Source organism: Choloepus didactylus, chromosome 9 (genome assembly GCF_015220235.1).
Source record: "Choloepus didactylus isolate mChoDid1 chromosome 9, mChoDid1.pri, whole genome shotgun sequence".
NCBI classification, from domain to species: Eukaryota; Metazoa; Chordata; class Mammalia; order Pilosa; family Megalonychidae; genus Choloepus; species Choloepus didactylus.
Window position 1 is genome coordinate 58069412 of NC_051315.1, and position 21039 is coordinate 58090450.

Genomic DNA, 21039 nt, shown 5'->3' on the forward strand with positions numbered 1-21039 from the left:
ACACTGGCAGATTCTCGTTCAGGAAATGGTACTTTAACCCTCATGCAGCACACCCTGAATCTACAATAGAAATTTATACCCCTCCCTGGTGAGTCCCTGCTAATACTTGTACCCCCACCCCCACCCCAGCCTGAGATCATCTTGTGTGTCAAAGCTCATATTTTCCCTAGAAGAGAGGAAGGATCTGCTTTTCCATGCAAGAAAACTTTACTCAAGACATACAGTTGGGGAAAACAGTTTGGCCATTCTTCAGAAAGTTGAACATAGAATTATCATATGACCTGGCAATTCCACTTCTAGGTATATACCCAAAGAACTGAAAACAGGAATTCAACCAGATATTTGTACACCAATGTTCTAGCCACATTATTCACAATAGTTGAAAAGTGGAAGTAACCCAAGTGTCCATCAACAGATAAATGGATAAACAAAAAGTTGTATATACATACAATGGAATATTTTCAGCCATAAAAAGGAATGAAATTCTGATAAATGCTATGAAATGGATGAACCCTGAAGAAATAAGTGAAATAAGCTAGACAAAATAACAAGTGTTATATGATCTCACGTATATGAAATATCTAGAATAAGCAAACACATAGAAAGTAGACTACAGGTTACGAGGGGCTGGGGGCTGATGGCAGGAGGACAGAGAGTAATGGGGAGTTATTGCTTAATGGATGCAGACTTTACCTTGTTTGGGTGATGAAAAAGTTTTGATAACGGATAATGGTGATGGTAGCTCAATACTGTGAATGTAATTACTATCACTGATTTGATGTGTTATGTATATGTTACCATGATACTATTTTTTTGAAGAAATGGTTAGTCTTCAGTCCTTCTGTTCTTTTCACATATGACCTTGGCCCAGTTGAATAAATGTTTATTGAGTGCCTATTATATACCAGGTTCTGTGTACACTGAGGGTTCAAAAATGCAAAGCAGACCTTTGCCCTTGAGGAGCTCTGAGTCTCATTTACTCCATGGCCTCTCATAAATTCTCACATAGGAACTGGAACTGGCTTCTGCATAGAGAAAGCACTGGGTGATGGCTCGGCATGAGCTTTACATTGAATTTTCACTCACTCTGGCCCTAGTTTCCTTTAATTTCTATAGATGGACGTCTAAACTGAATTATTATTGAAGATGATTAGCAATTAGCCTGGACCACAAAACACTTTCACAGTGTCTGTGAAAGTAAAATATCAGCATTTCTCCTTAAAGAAAAAAAACAAAAAAAACAAAAAGAAATGCAACACCCCAGGATTCCTATCACTGGTGCCTCATCTGTCCGTGAGATTCTTGAGTCAGGTCAACTGATGGGGGCTCCTGTGGTGACCAGTTTGTAGTAGGCTCCTTTCTGGGCCATCAGTTCTTCGTGGGTTCCCTTTTCAATCACCACCCCCTGTGACATGATGGCAATGGTATCTGAGTTCTGGATGGTAGACAAGCGATGGGCAATGACAATGCACGTCCGACCCTCTCTGGCTTTATCCAGGGCAACTTGCACGGTCTGCAAAGAGAAGATGGAAAGCTGATACAAAGATGCATGATTATCTCCAAGCCCACCATCCCAAGAGCTCAGTTCAATACCACCTGAGTCACAATGCTATACTCAGAGGTAATCCAAAGACTTGATATAATGGAGAGGATTAAACAAGTATTTATTTGCCAAAGGTAACACATCAATGATTTATGTTGTAGTACGCAGGCTGAGAAATTTCAGTGAAGCAAGAATGACCCAAACTGAGAGGTCACCATGTAATTGTATAATACTTACGTCCAGTTTGCTAAGATAAAACCAAGGAAACAACAATGTAGGGTAGCAATTATGTGGTGATTCCTGATACCATTTTTCATTGAGGACATTTTAGCTCACTACAGAATGGACTATAATTTTTAAGATGCAATTATAAATTTTAAATTTCATAATTATGTTTGGTTTAAATGCATCTCCTTGCATATGTGCTGCACATCCTTTACCACCTCTTCCTTTGTGTTGTATATTGTCCCCTTTACTTTAATTAATAAAGATAATTATTTTAATTATTTGCCCTTGAAAAATGTTCCTAGTCTAAAGAAACTTAAAAACAATTCTTATTTTAGTGTTTAAAGATCTTTTACTTGAAGCAATGATATTTTAAATTATTTTCCTTTAGATTATTGTCTTCTGGTTACACAAAGTATTGCCAATTTCTGCTGTAAATGAATCAGAAAATTGAAAATCATGCCATTTTATAAGGACAAATCTCATACCAAAGGATTCATTTATAATAATCTAAGACTTGAGAAAATCGATACGCACCTTTTCACTTTCTGTGTCTAAGGCAGAAGTGGCCTCATCTAGTAGCAAGATTTTAGGATCCCGGACAATGGCCCGAGCGATGGCAATGCGTTGCTTCTCCCCTCTAGAGAGTTGAGACCCCTGGGCCCCAACGTTAGTTTCATATTTCTGGAAAAAGCACAGTAAGTTTGAGAGCCCGACAGCCATTGCTTGACGTGGAGTCCACACTAATGATCCCTCTGTGAGTTTAAACTATCTGTTGTTTTGTGAAACTGGGAATAGTGAATGAGTCCTTCTGTTAAAGGATATCAAATCCACTTGGGAATATAAGACAAATACAGAGTTTGTGATCTCTGCTATTGGGAAATAAGGGGACTACATTTCCCCTTCTCCCTACTTCTGTTAATTTCTATTTTTTATCTTTCTCCCTGTGTCCAGTAAAGAGTCTCTCTCTCTCTCTCTCTCCATATATATATAATGCTCCTGATTTGAGATTTGACCATGTCAGTGACTCTAGTCTGAAAGATCTTTCCAAGATGGAATAATCCCAGTTAGGGGAGTGCACTTTGAGAGATCTTTAGGTTCATTCTCTTCATGAAGGGTCATCATCTAGGAACACAAGCCTGGGTTTGAATCTCCTCTTTGCTGCTTAGCAGTCCTGTGATCATGTACAATTTATTTAAATTTCTTTGAGCTGCAACCTCATCTAAAAATGCAGATATTAATGCCTAGCTCAAAAATTCATTATTAGATATAGATGAAATTATAAAGGAAAATCCCTAGCTAGATGCCTGGCATGACAACACACAAAAAAATAGTTAACATTCATAGAATATTTATTATGCACCAATTATTGTGCTAACTATTCTAGATGGGTTACTCATTTAAGATTTGCAGAAAACATATTATCCCTATTTTATAGTTGATAAAACTTGGGGACAGAAAAGCAAGAAAGTTGTAAAAGGACAAATAAGTAATCAGTAGTAAAGATGAAATCTAAATCCAGGTTTGTCTACCTTTTGGTCCTTGCCCTTGACCATTCCTCTACCCTGCCTTCCACAACAAGATCTGTTTCCTTCTCCTGCCTGCCTTGACTCCTGACAAATTCTCAACCAAGCCAGGTGAGACTCATGACAATCTACTGTGTCCCCGTGGAGAAAAAGTACTCGTGAAGGCTATTGTGGGCAAAAGTACTCATGAAGGGTCAAGAGGCAAAACACCACCTCCAAGCCAGTGTTTATCACAAAACAAACAGGCACTCAGTAAAGATTTGTGGATAAATGGATCTTCCAGGGGACACAAGATTTATTTTTCACCTCAGGATGCAGCAAAAAGTAATTTCCATGTATTTGAGGATTAGGTTACTCACATTATAAGCAGGTCAACAATCTAAGACTTACGGTCCTTTGTGAAAAGAACAAACAAAAAACTTCACCACAAACACCACAAAATTTATAAATATAATCACTTACAAAAAAAAATAATTTCCCAGTGGAATTTAAAAGAAGGAAGCAAGGAAGGTAAAAAGTAATATTTAGCTCTCAAAATTTAGTTTCCATGTCTTAATAATTTTCCTTATGATTAACCACCAAGAGACTGTTGGTGGATGGAAAAACGCAGTCAGTGTGGCTATAAGTTTGGACTTGTCTCTGGAAAAGTGTGACACAACAAGGCAGATGCAACTTACCCCACCATGCACAGAAGAGGCTGCCAAGTAATATAAGAAATGATGATGATAATAACAATAGCATCTTTCATCGTGTGGCTATTATCAATATTATTTCATTTTAAGGCTATTTTTTTTTTTTTTTCATTTTACAGGAGAAATAGACTGAGTCTCAGAAAGGACAAGTCATTGTCCCAAAGTTACCCAGCTAGTAATTGGCAGAACTAGAACTCAAACCAATGTCTTCTCCAAATCTCAGGTTTTTTTGGCTATGCTAAGCTGATGTTCATTATAGTACCGCTTTATGTACAACACAGTCAACAGCATCCATTGCATTAGATAGCATGATACCTTCCAAAGCTGTAGAGTAAGTTGACAAAAGATATTTATTTTTTTTAAAAGACAAAGACAATCCCAGGGCCTTAGGAAATAAACAGGGTTGCCCTTGACCGCGAGCCACAGTCTTAATGCTTTTGGTTATTTTACCTCTCCCTGTCCCTGTCTCCTCCAAGGAACGCCTCTGCCTTTGTACTCACCTCTGGGAGTGACATGACAAAGTCATGCAGCTGAGCCTGCTTTGCGGCAGCTATGACTCTTTCCATGGGGATTTCTCGGGTGTTGTCCCCATATTTGATGTTGTCCGCTATACTACAGGCAAACAGCACCGGTTCCTGGGAAACAATTCCAATGTTCGAGCGGAGGAACTGGACATTGACCTTCCTGCTGTCATGTCCATCTATCAACTGTCAACAGAGGCGATGACAAAGGGCATAGTCTTAGAATTCCAGCAATGAGGAAAGTTCAGGGTTATGCAGGATATTTGTTTTGCACATAAGATGGCAATCCCATGGCCCTGGGAAGTAACTTTTGCTGCCCTTGACCTTTAGAGGTGGGGTTTGTCAGGACTGGTGTCAAAGTTGTTAACACTGATCAGACTGGTTTTGTTCTTTTCCCCCCCAAACTCTAGCTCTATACGTAGTACAAATGAGAAAAGCACTCAGGACAGGACAGGACTTGTTAAAAAAAAAAAATCCCTCATACTTTGGTGCAGTATATTCCTACAAATATGCTGAATTGCTCCATTTTAAGACTCCATGGGGATAGCATTGCATATGGGGGTAGGCTTGGCAATGGGAAGCAGCACAGCCCAATGGACGAGGGCAGTTTCCAGGGGCTGGTTGTCTGAGAGCATATCCAGCTTCGTTACTTGACTAGTTCTTAACTCTCTCTCCATATCTCTGTTTTTCATGTGTTAAAAATGAACGATAAGAGCTACCCAGCAGGTTGTTGAGAGAATTAGATGAGAATCTAAGTAAAGCTTTGGGAAGAGTGACTGGTACCCAATAAGCACTTGGTAAAGATAAATGGTTTTTATCTTCTTATAATAATAGTAACATATTGCAATTCCGTGGGGGATTAGAAAGTCAGACCCATTAGGTGGCAGTTGGATCTCAATTGCTGGTAGTAGCTTCATGTGTTCCATCTAACATCAGATGAGGCCAGTTGTATGGGTGAATGGGGAGACAAATCAAAATTATCTTTGGTGATTAAAAAAAAAAAAGAAAACAAAGAAAGAAGTCCAGTATTGGAATAGCTAGAAGTAAATACCTGAAACTATCAAACTCCAACTCAGCAGCCTTGACTCTTGAAGATTATTGTATAACAATGTAGCTTACAAGGGGTCACAGTGTGATTGTGAAAACCTTGTGGATCACACTCCCTTTATTCAATGTATGGATGGATGAGTAGAAAAATGAGGACAAAAATCCCCCCAATGAGGGGAATGATTTTGGTGTTCTTTTTTACTTTTATTTTTTATTCTCATTCTTATTCTTTCTGGTGTAAGGAAAATGTTCAAAAATAGATTGGGGTGATGAATGCACAACTATATGATGGTACTGTGAACAGTTGATTGTACACCATGGATGATTGTATGGTATGTGAATATATCTCAATAAAACTGAAAATTTAATTCAAAAAAAAAAAAAAAAGAAAAAGAAAAAAACAAAGACAGAAGTCCAGGGGCTGATTCTGACTTAATCCAATAAATATCTGAATAATACACATATGATTTAATAAATATCTGATGTCTGTGTCCTGGACTAAGAATCACTGATCTAGTTTCTTTGTTCTTAATTCTTTTCCTTAAACTGAGGTCTCCTAGGATGTTTGTTTTGTTACTTTTTCTTTTCACAATATCATTTCCAAAGAAAATGATGTATGATCCATGACACATACTTTTAAAGGTAGAGAAAGAGTCTTCCTTCCCAAAGACTAAATCATTCACCAAATTATAGCAAGTATGGATCAAGAAATGCAGCTATTCATTTTCACTGATTAATGAATACTTGTCAAATTGACTGCATTATTTCGTTTAGGTATTTACCTTCATTTGGCAACTGAAGATGGCAGGAATAAATGTGAGTGTTTTTTGTTTGGTTTGGTTTGGCTGTCATAAAGTATACCAGCTATTGCTATTGCCTGTTTGGAATCCCCTATCCTCTGCAACAGGGAGGTTTAACAAAAACTGCAGCAAGACTCATCAAACTGCCAGAGGCTATTTGCTGCCAAGAACTGTTGACCAGCCAAAACTTCCTTTCCTGCTTTCTTGTCTCAGCAACCCTGTAGAAAAGGCTGTCCTTCATGCACATTCGTGATGACACTGCCTCCCACTGCCTATTATCAGGTGGTGATTAAGGGTTGCATTAGTTCACATGATATCCTCTTACCAGTCCTAAGGTAGCTGCTTAGGACTAATGTCATAAAAAAGGGTCTTCAATGCAAAGCTATAGGATAAGATAAGGATCAAAACTGCTTCCTTGATTTTACTGACGCCATTTTCTGAATAACTCAGATAATAGACCCAAGTAAGAAAGGAATATATTAATTCACTTTGTCAATCAACAAACATATTCAATTACCTGCCACAAAGGCATCATGCTAGGCGCAGTATGTGTCTACTGTTTAAAAAAAAACATAGTCTGTTTCCTGGGAATCATGGCCTAGTTAGACAGTTAGGTACTGGTATTCAAATATCTACTATTTGAGCTGGTTCATTTAGGAGTCCTAGAATAGTAAAAGCATGTTTTGTTTAGCATACTACTATAAAGTATTTGACCCTAAAGAGAATGGATTTCAGAAAAAGATTATGTTAAAAGGTGTGGACGTATTATATATTAGATATATTTCTGAGCAACGGAAGAAGCAAACACATTAGGAAAAAAATATAAGGCATTCCTCAAAAACTCTAGCCTCACTAGCCTTCCTCTACTCATTTTCCATAGTAGTTATTCTCTGCAAAGCACAACTTTCTAATTAAATACTGGAGCTGTTTGCTAATTGTTGCACACGTTTGAGGACATAAGTTCCTAGAAGAGGGTAGACATGCCTCATGCTCCTTAGAGTCTCCCACAAGGCCTAATACAGTACTGGGCACATCATAGGTGTCCCATAAATGTTGAAAATATGATTGTAGAGTGCTTGCATCTGGTAGCTTCCATAAGCACAAATAGATGTTTTTTGTTTGTTTGTTTTTTATAAAAGGTGGAATCTTCTTACTTGCAAAAGTTCATAGAAATAAGTTTAAAATGATATAACAACATATATGTTGCCTATAAAATGCAAGACATCATGTAGCATTCTTCATGGGCATTGCTTCCTATCTGTGACCAGAATATTCACTAAGCACATTCTTGGAAATAGACTTAACATATTTGTTGAGGCTTTTGCTGGTTTGGATGTACTATGTCCCCCAAAATGCCATTATCTTTGATGCAGTCTTGTGTGGGCAGGAAACATATTGGCATTGATTGGGTTAGAGACTTTTGATTGGATGTTTCTGTAGAGATGTGATCTCTCAACTGTGGGCGAGATCTTTCTTGGATAATTTCCATGGAGGTGTGGCCCTGCCCATTCAGTGTGGGCCTTGATTAGTTTACTGGAGAACTATTTAAGCTCAGACAGAAGGATCGAGCTTGCTACAGCCAAGAGAGACACTTTGAAGAACCCACAGGAGCTGAGAGAGCTGCTGCAGATGAGAGTTTGAAGATGGTGGTTGAAAGCAGACTTTTGCTATGGAGAAGCTAAAAGAGGACAAACGCCCCAAGAGCAACCAAGAGTGACATTTTGAAGAGGAGCTGAGGCCTAGAGAGGAACATCTTGGGAGAAAGCCATTTTGAAACCAGAACTTGGAGCAGATGCCAGCCACGTGCCTTCCCAGTTAACAGAGGTTTTCTGGATGCCATTGGACATCCTTCAGTGAAAGTACCCAATTGTTGATGTGTTACCTTGGATACTTTATGGCCTTAAGACTGTAACTGTGTAACCAAATATTAACCTCCTTTTACAAAAGCCAATCCATTTCTGGTGTTCTTCATTCCAGCAGCATTAGCAAACTAGAACAGGTTGGAGAGGCCAAACACAAAGGGTCCCTGTATCTCACACAGTTCCCAAACTACCTGGGTAGTAGGCATGAAAGAGCTGACATTTTGGAAAACTGAATCCTCTCCCTTGAAAAGATCAGACCCCTCAATGAAACACACTTTCTAGGTTCATCAATCACCAAATATTTTCAAATAAATGAAAATCTTTACATCTAAAATTAATAATAGAAGTGATTATAAAGTACAGGTGATCAAATCTTAATCTTTATTTTTATAGCTTCCTGGCTTCTGTCAATATGTTTGCCTATTTATTGGCTTTGCTTTACGTAAGAGAATCTTTAGCTGCCTCTTTCAAGTTTCTCTCAGCATTTCTCTTTGCCCATAATATTATCTGTCCTCATTGCAGTAAAGATTACACTATCCAGAAGTTCTATCCTCATTGCAGTGAAGATTATGCTATTCAGGGAAATCAGAAAGGCCACTTCCAAAATATTAGGGTTAAACAGTCAATCAAGTGTGCAGCAGAACAAAAATATATTCAGAATCAGACCACTGAACTCTTTCTTGGAAAACTACTTGTGGATGTGCACCAACAAAATGAGGGTGAAAACCAAGAAAAAGGAAGACATGAGAACTAGGAAATAATAGATCTAATTCAAGAAAATATTGAAGGGGACTCACAGGAGACTATTGTTCAAAAAACACAGACTGCAAACAGTCAGATTTTGGAAGAGATGAGGGAGAGCAGCAGATCCCTCAGACTAGGAGGGAGGACAGAGACAATGGAAGAACATAGAGATATCATGAAGGCAGGGAATACAAGAAAAAAGAAAGCCTCTCAGAAAAACAATCAAGAAAGAAAGTGTAATGCTAATCTAGCTCACTGCTTGACTGTGGGATGAACAACAGTTACACAGTCATAAAAAACTGTTAGAGGATTTTTAACTTTTAGAATCAACCTAGAGTCAAAGCATGAAAGACCATTAATGTTATAAACAGAACATAAGTGTAATTATTCTTGATAATATAAAAGTGTACATGTTAGAACTTGAGAGGCAAAAGGAGGGAGGAAGTGGTCAAAATCAAGGTAAGATTTCTAACACTCCCATCTTGGAAAATGGACTCAAGAGCCACTCTCCATAGTTGGTGGAAAAGAAATAGAAGTTTATCAGTTCAATATACAAATAGAGGAATTAAAAATAGTGATGTAACTATACTGGGGGGAGGTGGGTGAGGGGAGGAGGAAATGATGAGGGTAAGCTAAATTTTCATCTCTGAAGAATAAGTCAACAGAGAGTCTAAATTTGCTAAATCCTGAAACAGCAGAATAGCATATTATTTAGAGGCATAAAGGCAATCACTGGGAAATCTAAAAACAGAAGTGGTTAAAAATAATTGCCTTTGAGCAGAGAAATTAGGGGAAGGGTAGAAGGATGAAGCAGGGGTTTGCTTTTTATTACAAATCTTTCTTTAAAATTTGATTTTGTAATCATCTGCATATACTACTTCAAAAGAAAAGGGAAAAAAAAGACAAGAAAGAAATGCTGTGGAAAATAAGCAACAAAGAAATCTGCCAGTTTTTCAGGTATCTTTGCAAAAGCTTTACGGTGCCTATCAATTTGAGTTCCTCATGTTTTTTATAGTTAATTTTTTTGAACCAGGATTGTCTCAGATTTTTCATGCTATGTCTCCTTCCCTTTGCTCATTTATCACTGTGTGCCTTATTCACCCCCACCCTCTGTGCCTTTTTTCTGTTCCCAGTCATTAGTGTCCTGATTAGTCTGCACTTTCTGCTCCATTTATGGGTAAGTGAATGCTTCTGTTAAATACGCTCATTTTCAGCTTTGCAGTGTGCCCAACTTTCCTTGCCTAACTGTGGTCAGCAGGCCATCTGGAACTAGGAAGAATATGATGTTATAAATTGTGAAGTAGAATCAGGTCAACCAGCAAATCACTGAAACTGGAAAACATCCATAGGAGTAAGTGTCCAAGGCAAGCATTTCAGAGTGAGTCTGGCAAGACACAATTTTGGAGACCACTTTTGGGGTTGAAGATATCTGTAGAAGGCAAAATTTGCAAGAATGTTTGCATTGCTTACCACCTTGCCTTTGTCAGGATCATAGAAACGTTCCAACAGCTGAATGCTGGTGCTTTTGCCACATCCACTGCTTCCAACAAATGCCAGTGTCTGCCCTGGATGAACAGATACTGTGAGACCATTCAGAACTTGTACATCAGGTCGAGAAGGATATGTAAACGTACAGTCGACAAACTCAATCTTCCCCTGGAAGTTGTTCTGTGGGGAAGAGGACTGGAATTACATATGGTCTTACTGGGGTCTGGAATATTGAAAATGCACCTAAATGTGAGCTTTAGATCCTTGCTTAAGATACAATTAATACCATGCCGCCAAACTACAATATATATAGACAGCAACTTAGTGAAATGACATTCTAGTCCCTATTCTAGCAGAGGTAGGATGAAGGGAGGGTTGGACAGTGAACTTAAAGAAATTTGCTCCCTTATTCCCATTCTAACTTGAAAGGATATCCTTGTCATCCATTCCTTGACATGCTGAGGGAAGGGAAGAGCTAGAAGACATTATCACATCACAGAAACTAGTAGTTGCCAAAACCCCTACAGTTCTGTTCCTTCAAAGGACTTAAAATGATGACATTACACCTGAAATGATTTAGAAGAAAGTTACTTGAGCTCTGTACTGCCAAGGTGAACACAATTCACCTGCATTTTAGCATGTTAAAACTAGTCTGAACTCTAGAAATGAGTGGACATTTAATAGACCACACAGAAAATCTACTTTTATTGAGCTGAAGGATGAATGGGTCATTTGGCTAATTTCAAAAGATTTCTGAACTTAGATTGACTTTACTGGGGCTGAGGTTTCTCTTGCTCTTTTGAACTTACTGAGATTTTCAAAAATGGGCAGGAGAGATTTAAAAACACCTCTGGAAATATCAATTAGAAGAAAAGATATTTTGTTGAGATCAAATTAATTTTATGGGAGTCCACATGAGCTAAAACTGAAACCTAGATGAAGCAAAGCAATATTATTAGACAGGAAAAAACAACAACAACAACAGTATTTCTACATTGCACACCTGAATGTAAGTAGAAAACATGGTGATTGTGGATCTCAAAAGACATCTGACTTCCTCATATGAAACTAAGTACATTTTATATTGCACAGAATTTGGCATTCATTGGATATTGTTGCCTTATTCAATATGCCATCTTTATGAACAATTGTTAATGCTAATTTGCTATATTCCTTTATATTTATAAATTTACTGTCTGTCCAGTCTGATTGCCATCTTTATGAACAATTGTTAATACTAATTTGCTATATTCCTTTATATTTATAAATTTACTGTCTGTCCAGTCTGATTGCAAATGAATAAATCCATGTACTATAGGAATTTTGAAGATAAGTGGAACCCAATGGCTGTTATGCACACACACATACATATACACACAACCACCGTCCCTGCCTTGCTGCCTGCAACTCATACTTACCCATTTTTCACCTGCACCACTGTATACACTGATTGGGGGTCGTCGGTCTAGGAGTTGAAAAAAGCGAGCAGCTGATATTTTAGCTTTGGCGTAACTTGGGGTGTAAGAGGAGGCTCTTCCAAGAGCAGTTCCACTCAGCACAACTGCAGAGATCACCCTGCAATCAGACAGATACCCAGGTAGTGAGGGGTGGGGTGTGGTTGGTGCAATAACCTAAGAGGCAGGATTTTGGAGTTCTAGCCCTAGTTATGCTAGGAAAAATGAATAGGCATGGAAGTCACTTCCACTTTAAGTCTTGGCTGGAGAGGTAGGGATAGGAATGATTAGCAGTTTTCAAATTGTGTTCTATGGAAAAGGGGTTAGGGGAATAGCGTCTAAAAAGACAGAGAAGGTAGAGGGCTTGAAAAAAAACACCAGATTGGGTGGTTTTCTTACAAGTCTAGCATTCTCTCAATCTATGATAAATGTGTAAAAGATAATGATGGGTGATACAAGAATCAGTTCTGTGGCCAGCATGGCATATAATTTATGTTTCAGATGGCATGGGAAAGATGTGATCACTTATATTCCTTCTATTTGTCCCAGCTTCCAAACTATATTCAATATCTGTTTAATGAATGAACAAGTGAGTGAGTGAATAAAAGAATGATAAACATGGAGAGATAGCCCTGTTGCTGTATAAACTATGATGCGAGGGGCACCCCCCACCCCCAGAATTGTCCATCGGCACAGAGGGCCTGCCTATTGGGGTATCTTCATGCACCTTATTGCTCAGTTTATATGCAGGAATTGTTTTAGGTCAGGGAGCACAAGTTAAAATGTCTTCAGGGAATGAAAATCACTTGGAATAAAATGGATAATAGTGGAGGATGATTACCAGTTTTTAAAGAGAAGCAGAAATTAGGAGTTTTCTGTTAGCAAATAATTTCCTTAAAAATCTTATGTAAATTAAACAAAACCAGTTTGTGATTTCTGATTTGAGTTGACAGCTTTAAATATGCAACTATTCTGAAAAGAGGCCTTCCTGGTTGGAGGGAGTGTAGTGGGACAGTAGAAAAGGGCTACAAGAAAGCTAGAAGGTAAGAAGGCTAGACTTACTCATGGCTTAGAATGAAACTTAAAAGAATAGATGCCTACTGGGACTCCTATCCCTGATGCCCTCCAAGGCTTTCTCAGACCCTCTCTCCAAGCCCCTCACGCTCAGCCCAGCACCCTTGTGCTCTGGCACCCTTAGGTCCTCACCTGTGAAAATGTGTGAAACTGGATTCAAAGCTAATTGTGTTAGGAGAGCAGGCTCTGGTTATAAGAAAGGCACCTAAGTGTCCTACACTTGCCTTTGCTATCTCTAGCTAGGATGAGTCAGCTGGAAATATGCCCTCTTTGCAAGAAAGGAACAGAGTTCAAATCAGATACTTCTATGAACCATCTTATTCCAGACCTCTAGATTTTCTCAGCAGATTGTTCATTTAAAAACAAAAACAAAAAACAAACAACAACAAAAACAGCCCAAATGGTCACATCAATTCACCCTATCACTGTACTCCTCTGCACTCCTCTCATCAAAAGGTAGAATCCATTTCTCAACTTTTAAAATCTGGGCTTGGTCTATGACCAATGAGACATTAGAAACTGTGATGAACGCAGAGACTTGAAAAGTGCTTGCACCGTGGAGTTTGTCCTCTTTTGTTCCACTTGGAATTTTGAGAGCATACTGTGAAGAAACCAAGTTCACCTGCTAGGGAGGCCACTGGAAGCAAAAGCCCAATGTTCCCAGCCCTTCCAGTGGTCCCAGCGAGTCCCAGACATCTGAGTGAGGCCCTCACAGATGCTCCTCCTCATTCCTGACAGAACTAACTGAGACCAGAAGAAACACCCCGCCAACTTCACGCCACGCTTGGAGTGAGTGCTAAGCAGCAAAAACCATAGAACCAGGCTTTCCCTAGAGTGCTGATCTTTATGGCCTTGGCCAGGGAGTCCTCACCTGAACACATAGCTGAAATGGAGCCCTTCACTAGAGATTAAGTAACCTCCGTATCTGTAGGAAGCAGAATTAGCAACAAACGCTATACACTGGGAAAAGCCAAAGCAGAATCCATAAACATTTGCTTTTCGAATGGCTGTCTTGAACGGCTGCTGCAGTTCAGTCTCATATGCTTCAATAATACGCTTCTCTTTTCCAACTCCAGCAACAGTGCGGATATTACTGAGGGCTTCATTTGTAATCTGAAGAATGAAAAAGAGTCTTAGGAATAAAAGGGCAAAAATAACTCTTTTCACGACATTTCAGCTGCTACATGAGTTGGAACTGGTCAAATGGCAGAATGTGGTACAGATCAGAGATGGGAGATCAACTGGCAACACAGAAGTGGCTGGAGATCAGCCCACTGGACCATGAGACATTCTGTCAGCTAAATTCAAGTTCTACTTCATTTTAACACGGCTTTGTTTCCCCAGTTGTGGTGAAAGAGAAGAGGAGAAAACGGTACACATGGTTATCCTTGAAAGCTTTTGAGCTACTTTGCTGATTCATTTGACATGTTCGGAATGGTGTCTTCAGATGTCCTCTGTGATAGAGGATTATTTAATAATATAAGTTAAAATATTAGATTCTTTTCTCTTAAAAATTAATTTAACTCAATATTATACAAGATAACTTAAAATAAGGTAAAAGTTTATCCTTTAGTCAATACTATGAATTTGTATTTGTTTCAATCCACACTGCAGGGTAAGTAATCATTATTTCTGAATTAGGGTCCTTCTCTCAAAAGGGTACATAGATGGCTACTCTCTACCTTTGACATACACAATCCTTTTGGCTTCTGCCTACTTGGGAAGAAATAAAGTATTCTTATTCCCTCTATTGAAAGGGACAAAACCTGGATTATAGTGATTTTGTGGAGTGTGTGCATATGTGTGTGATTTCTTACACACGATAAATGTCTATGCCATGACCTCTTGTTTACCCCTGATAACCAGATATTAGTTACAGCACACTGAAAACATACAGAGCTGAAACCTAAGTGTCTTTGAGACATAAATTGAAGCTCATGATTCTAGTTGGGAAAGACATTTGCCACAAGCCTAGCAGACACCAAAGTGTGGAAAGCCATTAAAAAGTTAACAGTTCCTCTCTGTGAAAGAATGGAGACAATCTGACTCAGGTAAAGCGTTAAGTCAAAAAAACCTAACCACCTAAAACTGAACTATCCACTCTTGCAAATTAGAATACACCAAACTGGGATGTGGAAAAAATAACAATTTGAGAGGAAACTGAACCTGTAGCCCAGTGTATTCACCTCACTATTTCTCCATGCCTGCTCATCACAGTGTCGGAACTGAGGCATGTGGGAGAAGGGCTAGTGGGAGGATTCTACCCTGTGATTGTCTGTGGGCTAACAGCATCCTCAAGTCTCTTTGTACTCCGTTTCTAACAGTCTGCCTGACCGCCACTCAGCTGTAAAAGCAGTCTGAAGATCAGGTCTGTCAGATTACCTGTCCTGCTGTCTCTAGAGCCTGCCTGTCTTGTGAGGCAAATCCCGTCAACATTCGGGTCTGTGCAGCTCCCGAGAAGGCCAAGAAGGGGAAGAAGCACACAATGACGAGGCTTAGCTTCCAGCTGAAGTAGAAGGCAATGATCATGGCCACAGTGATGTTGGTGAAGGAGTTGACGATCATCCCAATTTGAGAGCCGGCAGCCTGCAAACCAAAAGCAACCAACCAGTCTCAGTCACGCATTCTCCTTTACCAACGAGAGCACCATTATGTGAAAAGGCTATTTTATATCCTTTAAAATAAGCATCCCTAATGCATTTGAAGGCTGGATTAATAAAAGTCCATTTTATTCACAATTTCTGAGGAGCTCTTCTATTGACTAACCTTATTTTATGGGTATCAGAACTAGCCCATGTGAGATAAGTATAGCCCTAAACATGGGCTGCATGTGTTAGGTGCCTACGCATTTGGCTTGCTTGAGGATACTCAAGCATTGCACTGATAATATTCCTTATTGTTCAGTGAAGATTAATGCTTACTCTATAATCTTATTTTTTGAAGTTGATACAAGACTGTAATGGGGATACCACTTTGATCCTTATTGAAGTTAGCCTGTTCATTGGTACAAAGTCACCTGCTGACTTAATATGTAAATGATTCATTAATGCAGATGGACAAAATATATTCAGTTTTAATATAGGGGGAGATTGTACCAATGTGGTATTATTAGCTACACTAATCAAAAGTATTCAGTGGTTGTCAGGGCTTCATTTCGGTGGCTGCTATGTAGATGCGATCAAGGGTTGGTGATCTGTGTAGTAAACACCTGGGTGAGTAGTGATACATGACTTCTTGTTAAAAATTGTAGGAACTTCAGCACTATTTAAGACTAACAATGTAAAAACAACAAAATGCAAGCTTTTAAATCCATACATTTTGTGACTATATTATGTAAATTAATAGAAAGTTTAATCCTTAGGTGCTAAAGCAGTGCTATTCAAGAATAATTGGCATCATTATACTGTATTAAAGATTCAAGTGGAAGATGAATTGTGTTCCCAAAAAAATTTATAACTGTTGGCACTAACACCCTTGGAGACAGGAGTAAAAGGCTAAATTAAGAATTTCTGATTGGCAAGGACCATCGTGCATTAGAGGGCAATTAAAAAGCAGCTGTTCAGTTTTCCTTTGGGAAATATTACTTTTTCCCTTTTACATTTTATTTGATATTTTTTACACATATCAAAATAGAAATACTGCCTAAGACACATAAAATATGTAGGCATACATATATACAAATATATATATATATATATATATATATATATATATATATATATATATATATACACATACATGGATACACATGTTTTGATTTGTTTTCACAGAAGAAGGATTGTACTCTACATATTACTTTGACTTTCTCACTTATCAATGTAATATAACCATCCCTACAGATCAATACATATAATACTTTTTAAAAATAGCTACCTAATAATCCTTAGTATGGACGTATCATAATTCATTTAACTATTTTCATATTGATGAATATTCAGATATGTTTCCAGGGGATTTTATTTTATTTTTTGATCAGTATAAAAAATGATTTCATAACTGGCTTATACATACATTCTTACACAATAGGGATTTTATTTCTGTAAGAGAGAATTTACTATATGAATACTGGCCAAAGGGTATACATAGTTTAATTTTAATAGCTATGTTCAGACTATGCTCCAAAAAATGCTGAAAGAATTCATACAGTGACCAACCTTGTATGAGAGTGTCAATTACTCCTCATCTTCCTGAATACAGGAAGCTGGCATTCATATTAATTTTTATCGAGTTGAATGGTGAACATGGTGTTTCCTTGTTTAATTTGCATTACTCTATTAGTGAGGTTGAGCAACTCTTCAATTGCTTATTGGCCTCTTGCATTTCTTTTTCATTGGATTGCTTGTTCACATCCCATTTTGTAACCCTTTTTTATTAGTTCATTTTTGTTTGATCAATTTTAGGAGCACCACATATATTAGGGATATTAATTTTTGTTGTAAGTATTTTTCTAGTTTAGCATTTGTTTATACAATAGTTTTACATTTTTATGTAAACGACCAGGTCTCCTGCTTTATGGTTTTGGGTTTATTGTCTTGTTCAAGAGAATTTCCTCTAATCCCTCTATTGCCACTCTTACTCAACAATGTTTGGAAATTCTAGTTAATAAGTTAAGTAACACAGGAAAATAAAACAATTGGCATGAATATTGACAAAGAAGAGAATAAGCAAAATTATCTTTATTGATGTATAATTTGATTAAACATCTAGAAAATCCATTAAAATATTAAACATTTTAAAAGTACTACAATTAAAAAGAATTGAGAAAGGTGGATGACTATATGAAAAAATAAACAAAAATAGCTTTTAGCTGAACCAACATTCATTTAAAAATAGAATTGAGCAAAACATCTCATTCAAACTAGTAAAAAAATCAGAAATTGTTTAACAAAATAGAGGGTTATATTAATATATCTGTGAAATCTTGCTAAAAACTAAAAAGCCTTGTTTGTAGGTCTGTCTTGGGAAGGCTGCGTCTGTGTCTGTGTGTTCTGTTCAATCAGAATCAAAATGAAATTTTGGAAGAGGTCATAATTATTTTAAAGTACATTTAGAATAATTAATGTACTGGAGTAGATAAGAGAATTTTGAGGGAAAAAATAGAATAGTGTGCAGGAATCTGCCTTACCAGATATTAAAATTCATATGAAGTTATTATAATTAAAACAGTAAGATTTTGGCACAGAGTAAGTCAAATAGGTCAATGATAGGTGAGTCTCCAAATAGTTCCAAATATATATGGGAACTTGATATTCAACAATGGGAGGGAGGATTTCAAGTTAGTAAAAATGGAATCTATATTTAATAAATGTTTTGGAATATTTTCTATCCAATTTGAAGGAAGCAAAGCCATGCTTTTACCTTATACCATATATTAAAATAAATTCTACCTGAGTTAGAGATCTTATAACAAACAACAAAAATTATAGAAAAACTCTTAGAAATCTTTTTTTTTAATTAAAGGATAAAGTGAAATTTTTGTAAGACAATTAGATGCCACTCTCTGAATTCAGAGATAGTGGATAACCTTAAAAAAGTACTTTGAAGACTTAAGGACACAAAAAAATAGAACAAATAAGTAAGCCAATTGTGCCTGTTTGGATATACTGTGTCCTCCAGAAAAGTCATGTTCTTTGATGCAGCCTTGTGGGGGGCAGACTTATTAGTCTTTTGATTAGGATGGAAATTTTGATTGAGTGTTTCCATGGAGATGTGACTCACTCAACTGTGAGTGAGAACTTTGATTGGCTTATTTCACCCCGCCCATTCAGGGTGAATCTTGGAGCACTTAAGAGAAGCTACGAGCCGACACAGACACTGATGCTTGGAGATGCTTGGAGATGCAGACAGAAGGACGTTTGGAGATGCTAAGCTGAGAGATGAAGACCCGAGTTTGCCCTGGAGAAGCTAAGAGAGGACCCCCAATGCTTAGAGAGAAACACCCTGAGAGAAAGAAGCAAGGACGCACAGGAGGTGAGAGAGAGACAGAAACCCAGAGACATTTTGGGGAAAGCCATTTTGAAACACAACCCAGGAGGCAAGGGACCAGCAGATGCCAGCCACATGCCTTCCCAGCTGACAGAGGTGTTCCGGACACGATCAGCCGTTCCTCAATGAAGGTATCCTCTTGTTGATGCCTTAGTATGGACACTTTCATGGCCTTAGAAATGTAAATTTGTAACCTAATAAATCCCCTTTAGAAAAGTCAATCCATTTCTGGTATTTTGCATAACAGCAGCTCTAGCAAACCAGAACACCAATATTATAGCATATATATTTAACCTAAGTTCAAGAATGAGGGGAAATAGACATTATTTAATACTGAGATGATGAAAGTGAGATTGGTACAAATTTTCTTTAAGCAGTTAAAAAAAAAAAAACCTTTAATATGATTATACTCATTGATCTAGTTATTAAATTTTTAACGCTTGATCCTAACACAATAACCAAGGATGTGCCAAGTTTGATATAAAATGATATATACTGATTATATGTGTAGGAAAAAAACAGGAAAAAATACCTAAATAGGGAATTCTCTAAGAAATGATATTATATTAAAATGATGTCTTATACAGACATTAAAAATCTATTGTAGAAGAATATCTAACAACAGAAAACAATCATATCAGATTACTTTAGGGGGAAAAGAAAGATAACAAAACCGTGTGTAGAGTGTGACCCTAAGGCTGTGGAAAATACATGTTTACATAGAAAAAGCCTAGAAGGATCAAAACTGAAACATTTACAGGGATTTTCCTCTAAGAGGATGCCATGTTCCTTTAAAATTCTCCCATTTTATTTTCAATACTTTTGGCTGAACTGTCTGGGAGTCAAGACACACTGCAGTACAGCACTGTCAACCCAGTGAAGTGTTCTCTTTCCAGAGCCTCACAAACAAACCATGGGTAGTTAAACCACTGTCTTTCTTTTCTGCTCTTTTCTGCTCTTTTCCTTCTCATAGACAGTGACTAGAAGTGTCAAGAGGCAAATGTGACTTTTACCAATTTAATCCAAATTCCAGGTCTTATGAAAAGGTGTGGCCTCATCCTGTACATGTGGGTAAATCCCTTGAACAAGACTGCAAGTTCTGGGGTTTAGAAACCACACTTTTGTCTCTCTGAGTCAGAAAGACAGCTGTCTGAAGGAGTCAAGATTCCAGATGCCCATTTGTTTGTTTCCCTCAGTTTCCTGACTTGGCTCTTAGCAGAGGCTGCTCAGAACAACGTCTCTTTTTCTAAAGACTAACTGTACCCTGGATACTTGTTGAGTCAGGAGGGCTTTCTTGCACAGACTCTTTGCTTACACCCTCTGGGGAAGCCTTCGAGTCTTGTTGAATCTGAGCTTGTGGGCCTGAAAATGGTCTGCAAAATGGTGGTCAGGAAAGTTCTTCTCAGTTGCTAGACTCAGGGGAAATTCAAGACCCTGACAGATACTGATGCATTCCAAAACCCTGATTCTAGACACCGCCTAGGAAACACTGTGCCATAGCTCTGTTTGTTAACATTGGAAATGGCAACACACACACACACAGACATATATGGCTCTGGTGTATCCCAACCCCACTAGCTCCTATTCACAGGAAACACATAGATAATTAACAGAATACTCAAAGAGAAGAATTTCTACACCAGTTAATACACTCCCAGTTACCTCCCTATAGCTTACCCCTTGAACTTGGGAAGCATCTGTAGCAAGCCTTGTTGTCAGTGCTCCGGGGCTATTTCTGATGTCATCGAACCAGCCAATGTTCTGCCCCAATATTGCCTTGAAACCAAATTTACGTAGCCTCTTGGTGAGGAGCTCCCCAGATTTGGCAAATGTGTATCCCTGAAACATAAAGAATTCCTTAATGACATTTTAACATGAAAAAGGGAGAAACAGCTGTATCAATTACTTAAAAATAAAATTCCTTACCTGCAGAAATTGGGTGCAAAGGGATGCAAGGCCCAGTACTACAAAGAGTAGACATACACCATGGATCTCTGACCTCTGCTTTTCTTTATCAGGAATCGAAAAAGTCTTTGAAAAATGGTAAGCAAGGAAGTATCTTTACTATTATAATCAAT

At 38.0% G+C, this 21039-nt stretch overlaps 1 protein-coding gene across 4 annotated transcripts in view; it reads right to left on the reverse strand.

Moving 5' to 3' along the window:
* Nucleotides 1-697: 697 nt before the first annotated feature.
* The window catches only part of ABCB11 (ATP binding cassette subfamily B member 11), a 115839-nt gene continuing 95497 nt past the window's right edge, over nt 698-21039 (reverse strand). For 3 of the 4 annotated variants that reach the window (XM_037850086.1, XM_037850085.1, XM_037850087.1), the window contains 9 exons: nt 20888-20992; nt 20639-20800; nt 15359-15562; nt 13848-14089; nt 11867-12023; nt 10431-10628; nt 4487-4693; nt 2306-2452; nt 698-1513 (listed from right to left, as the gene is read on the reverse strand). In XM_037850086.1, the coding sequence (XP_037706014.1) occupies nt 1313-1513; nt 2306-2452; nt 4487-4693; nt 10431-10628; nt 11867-12023; nt 13848-14089; nt 15359-15562; nt 20639-20800; nt 20888-20992 (1623 nt within the window). In that variant the 3' untranslated portion in view covers nt 698-1312. The remainder of the gene's footprint in view (nt 1514-2305; nt 2453-4486; nt 4694-10430; nt 10629-11866; nt 12024-13847; nt 14090-15358; nt 15563-20638; nt 20801-20887; nt 20993-21039) is intronic. The other variant, XM_037850084.1, reaches the window with a different exon arrangement.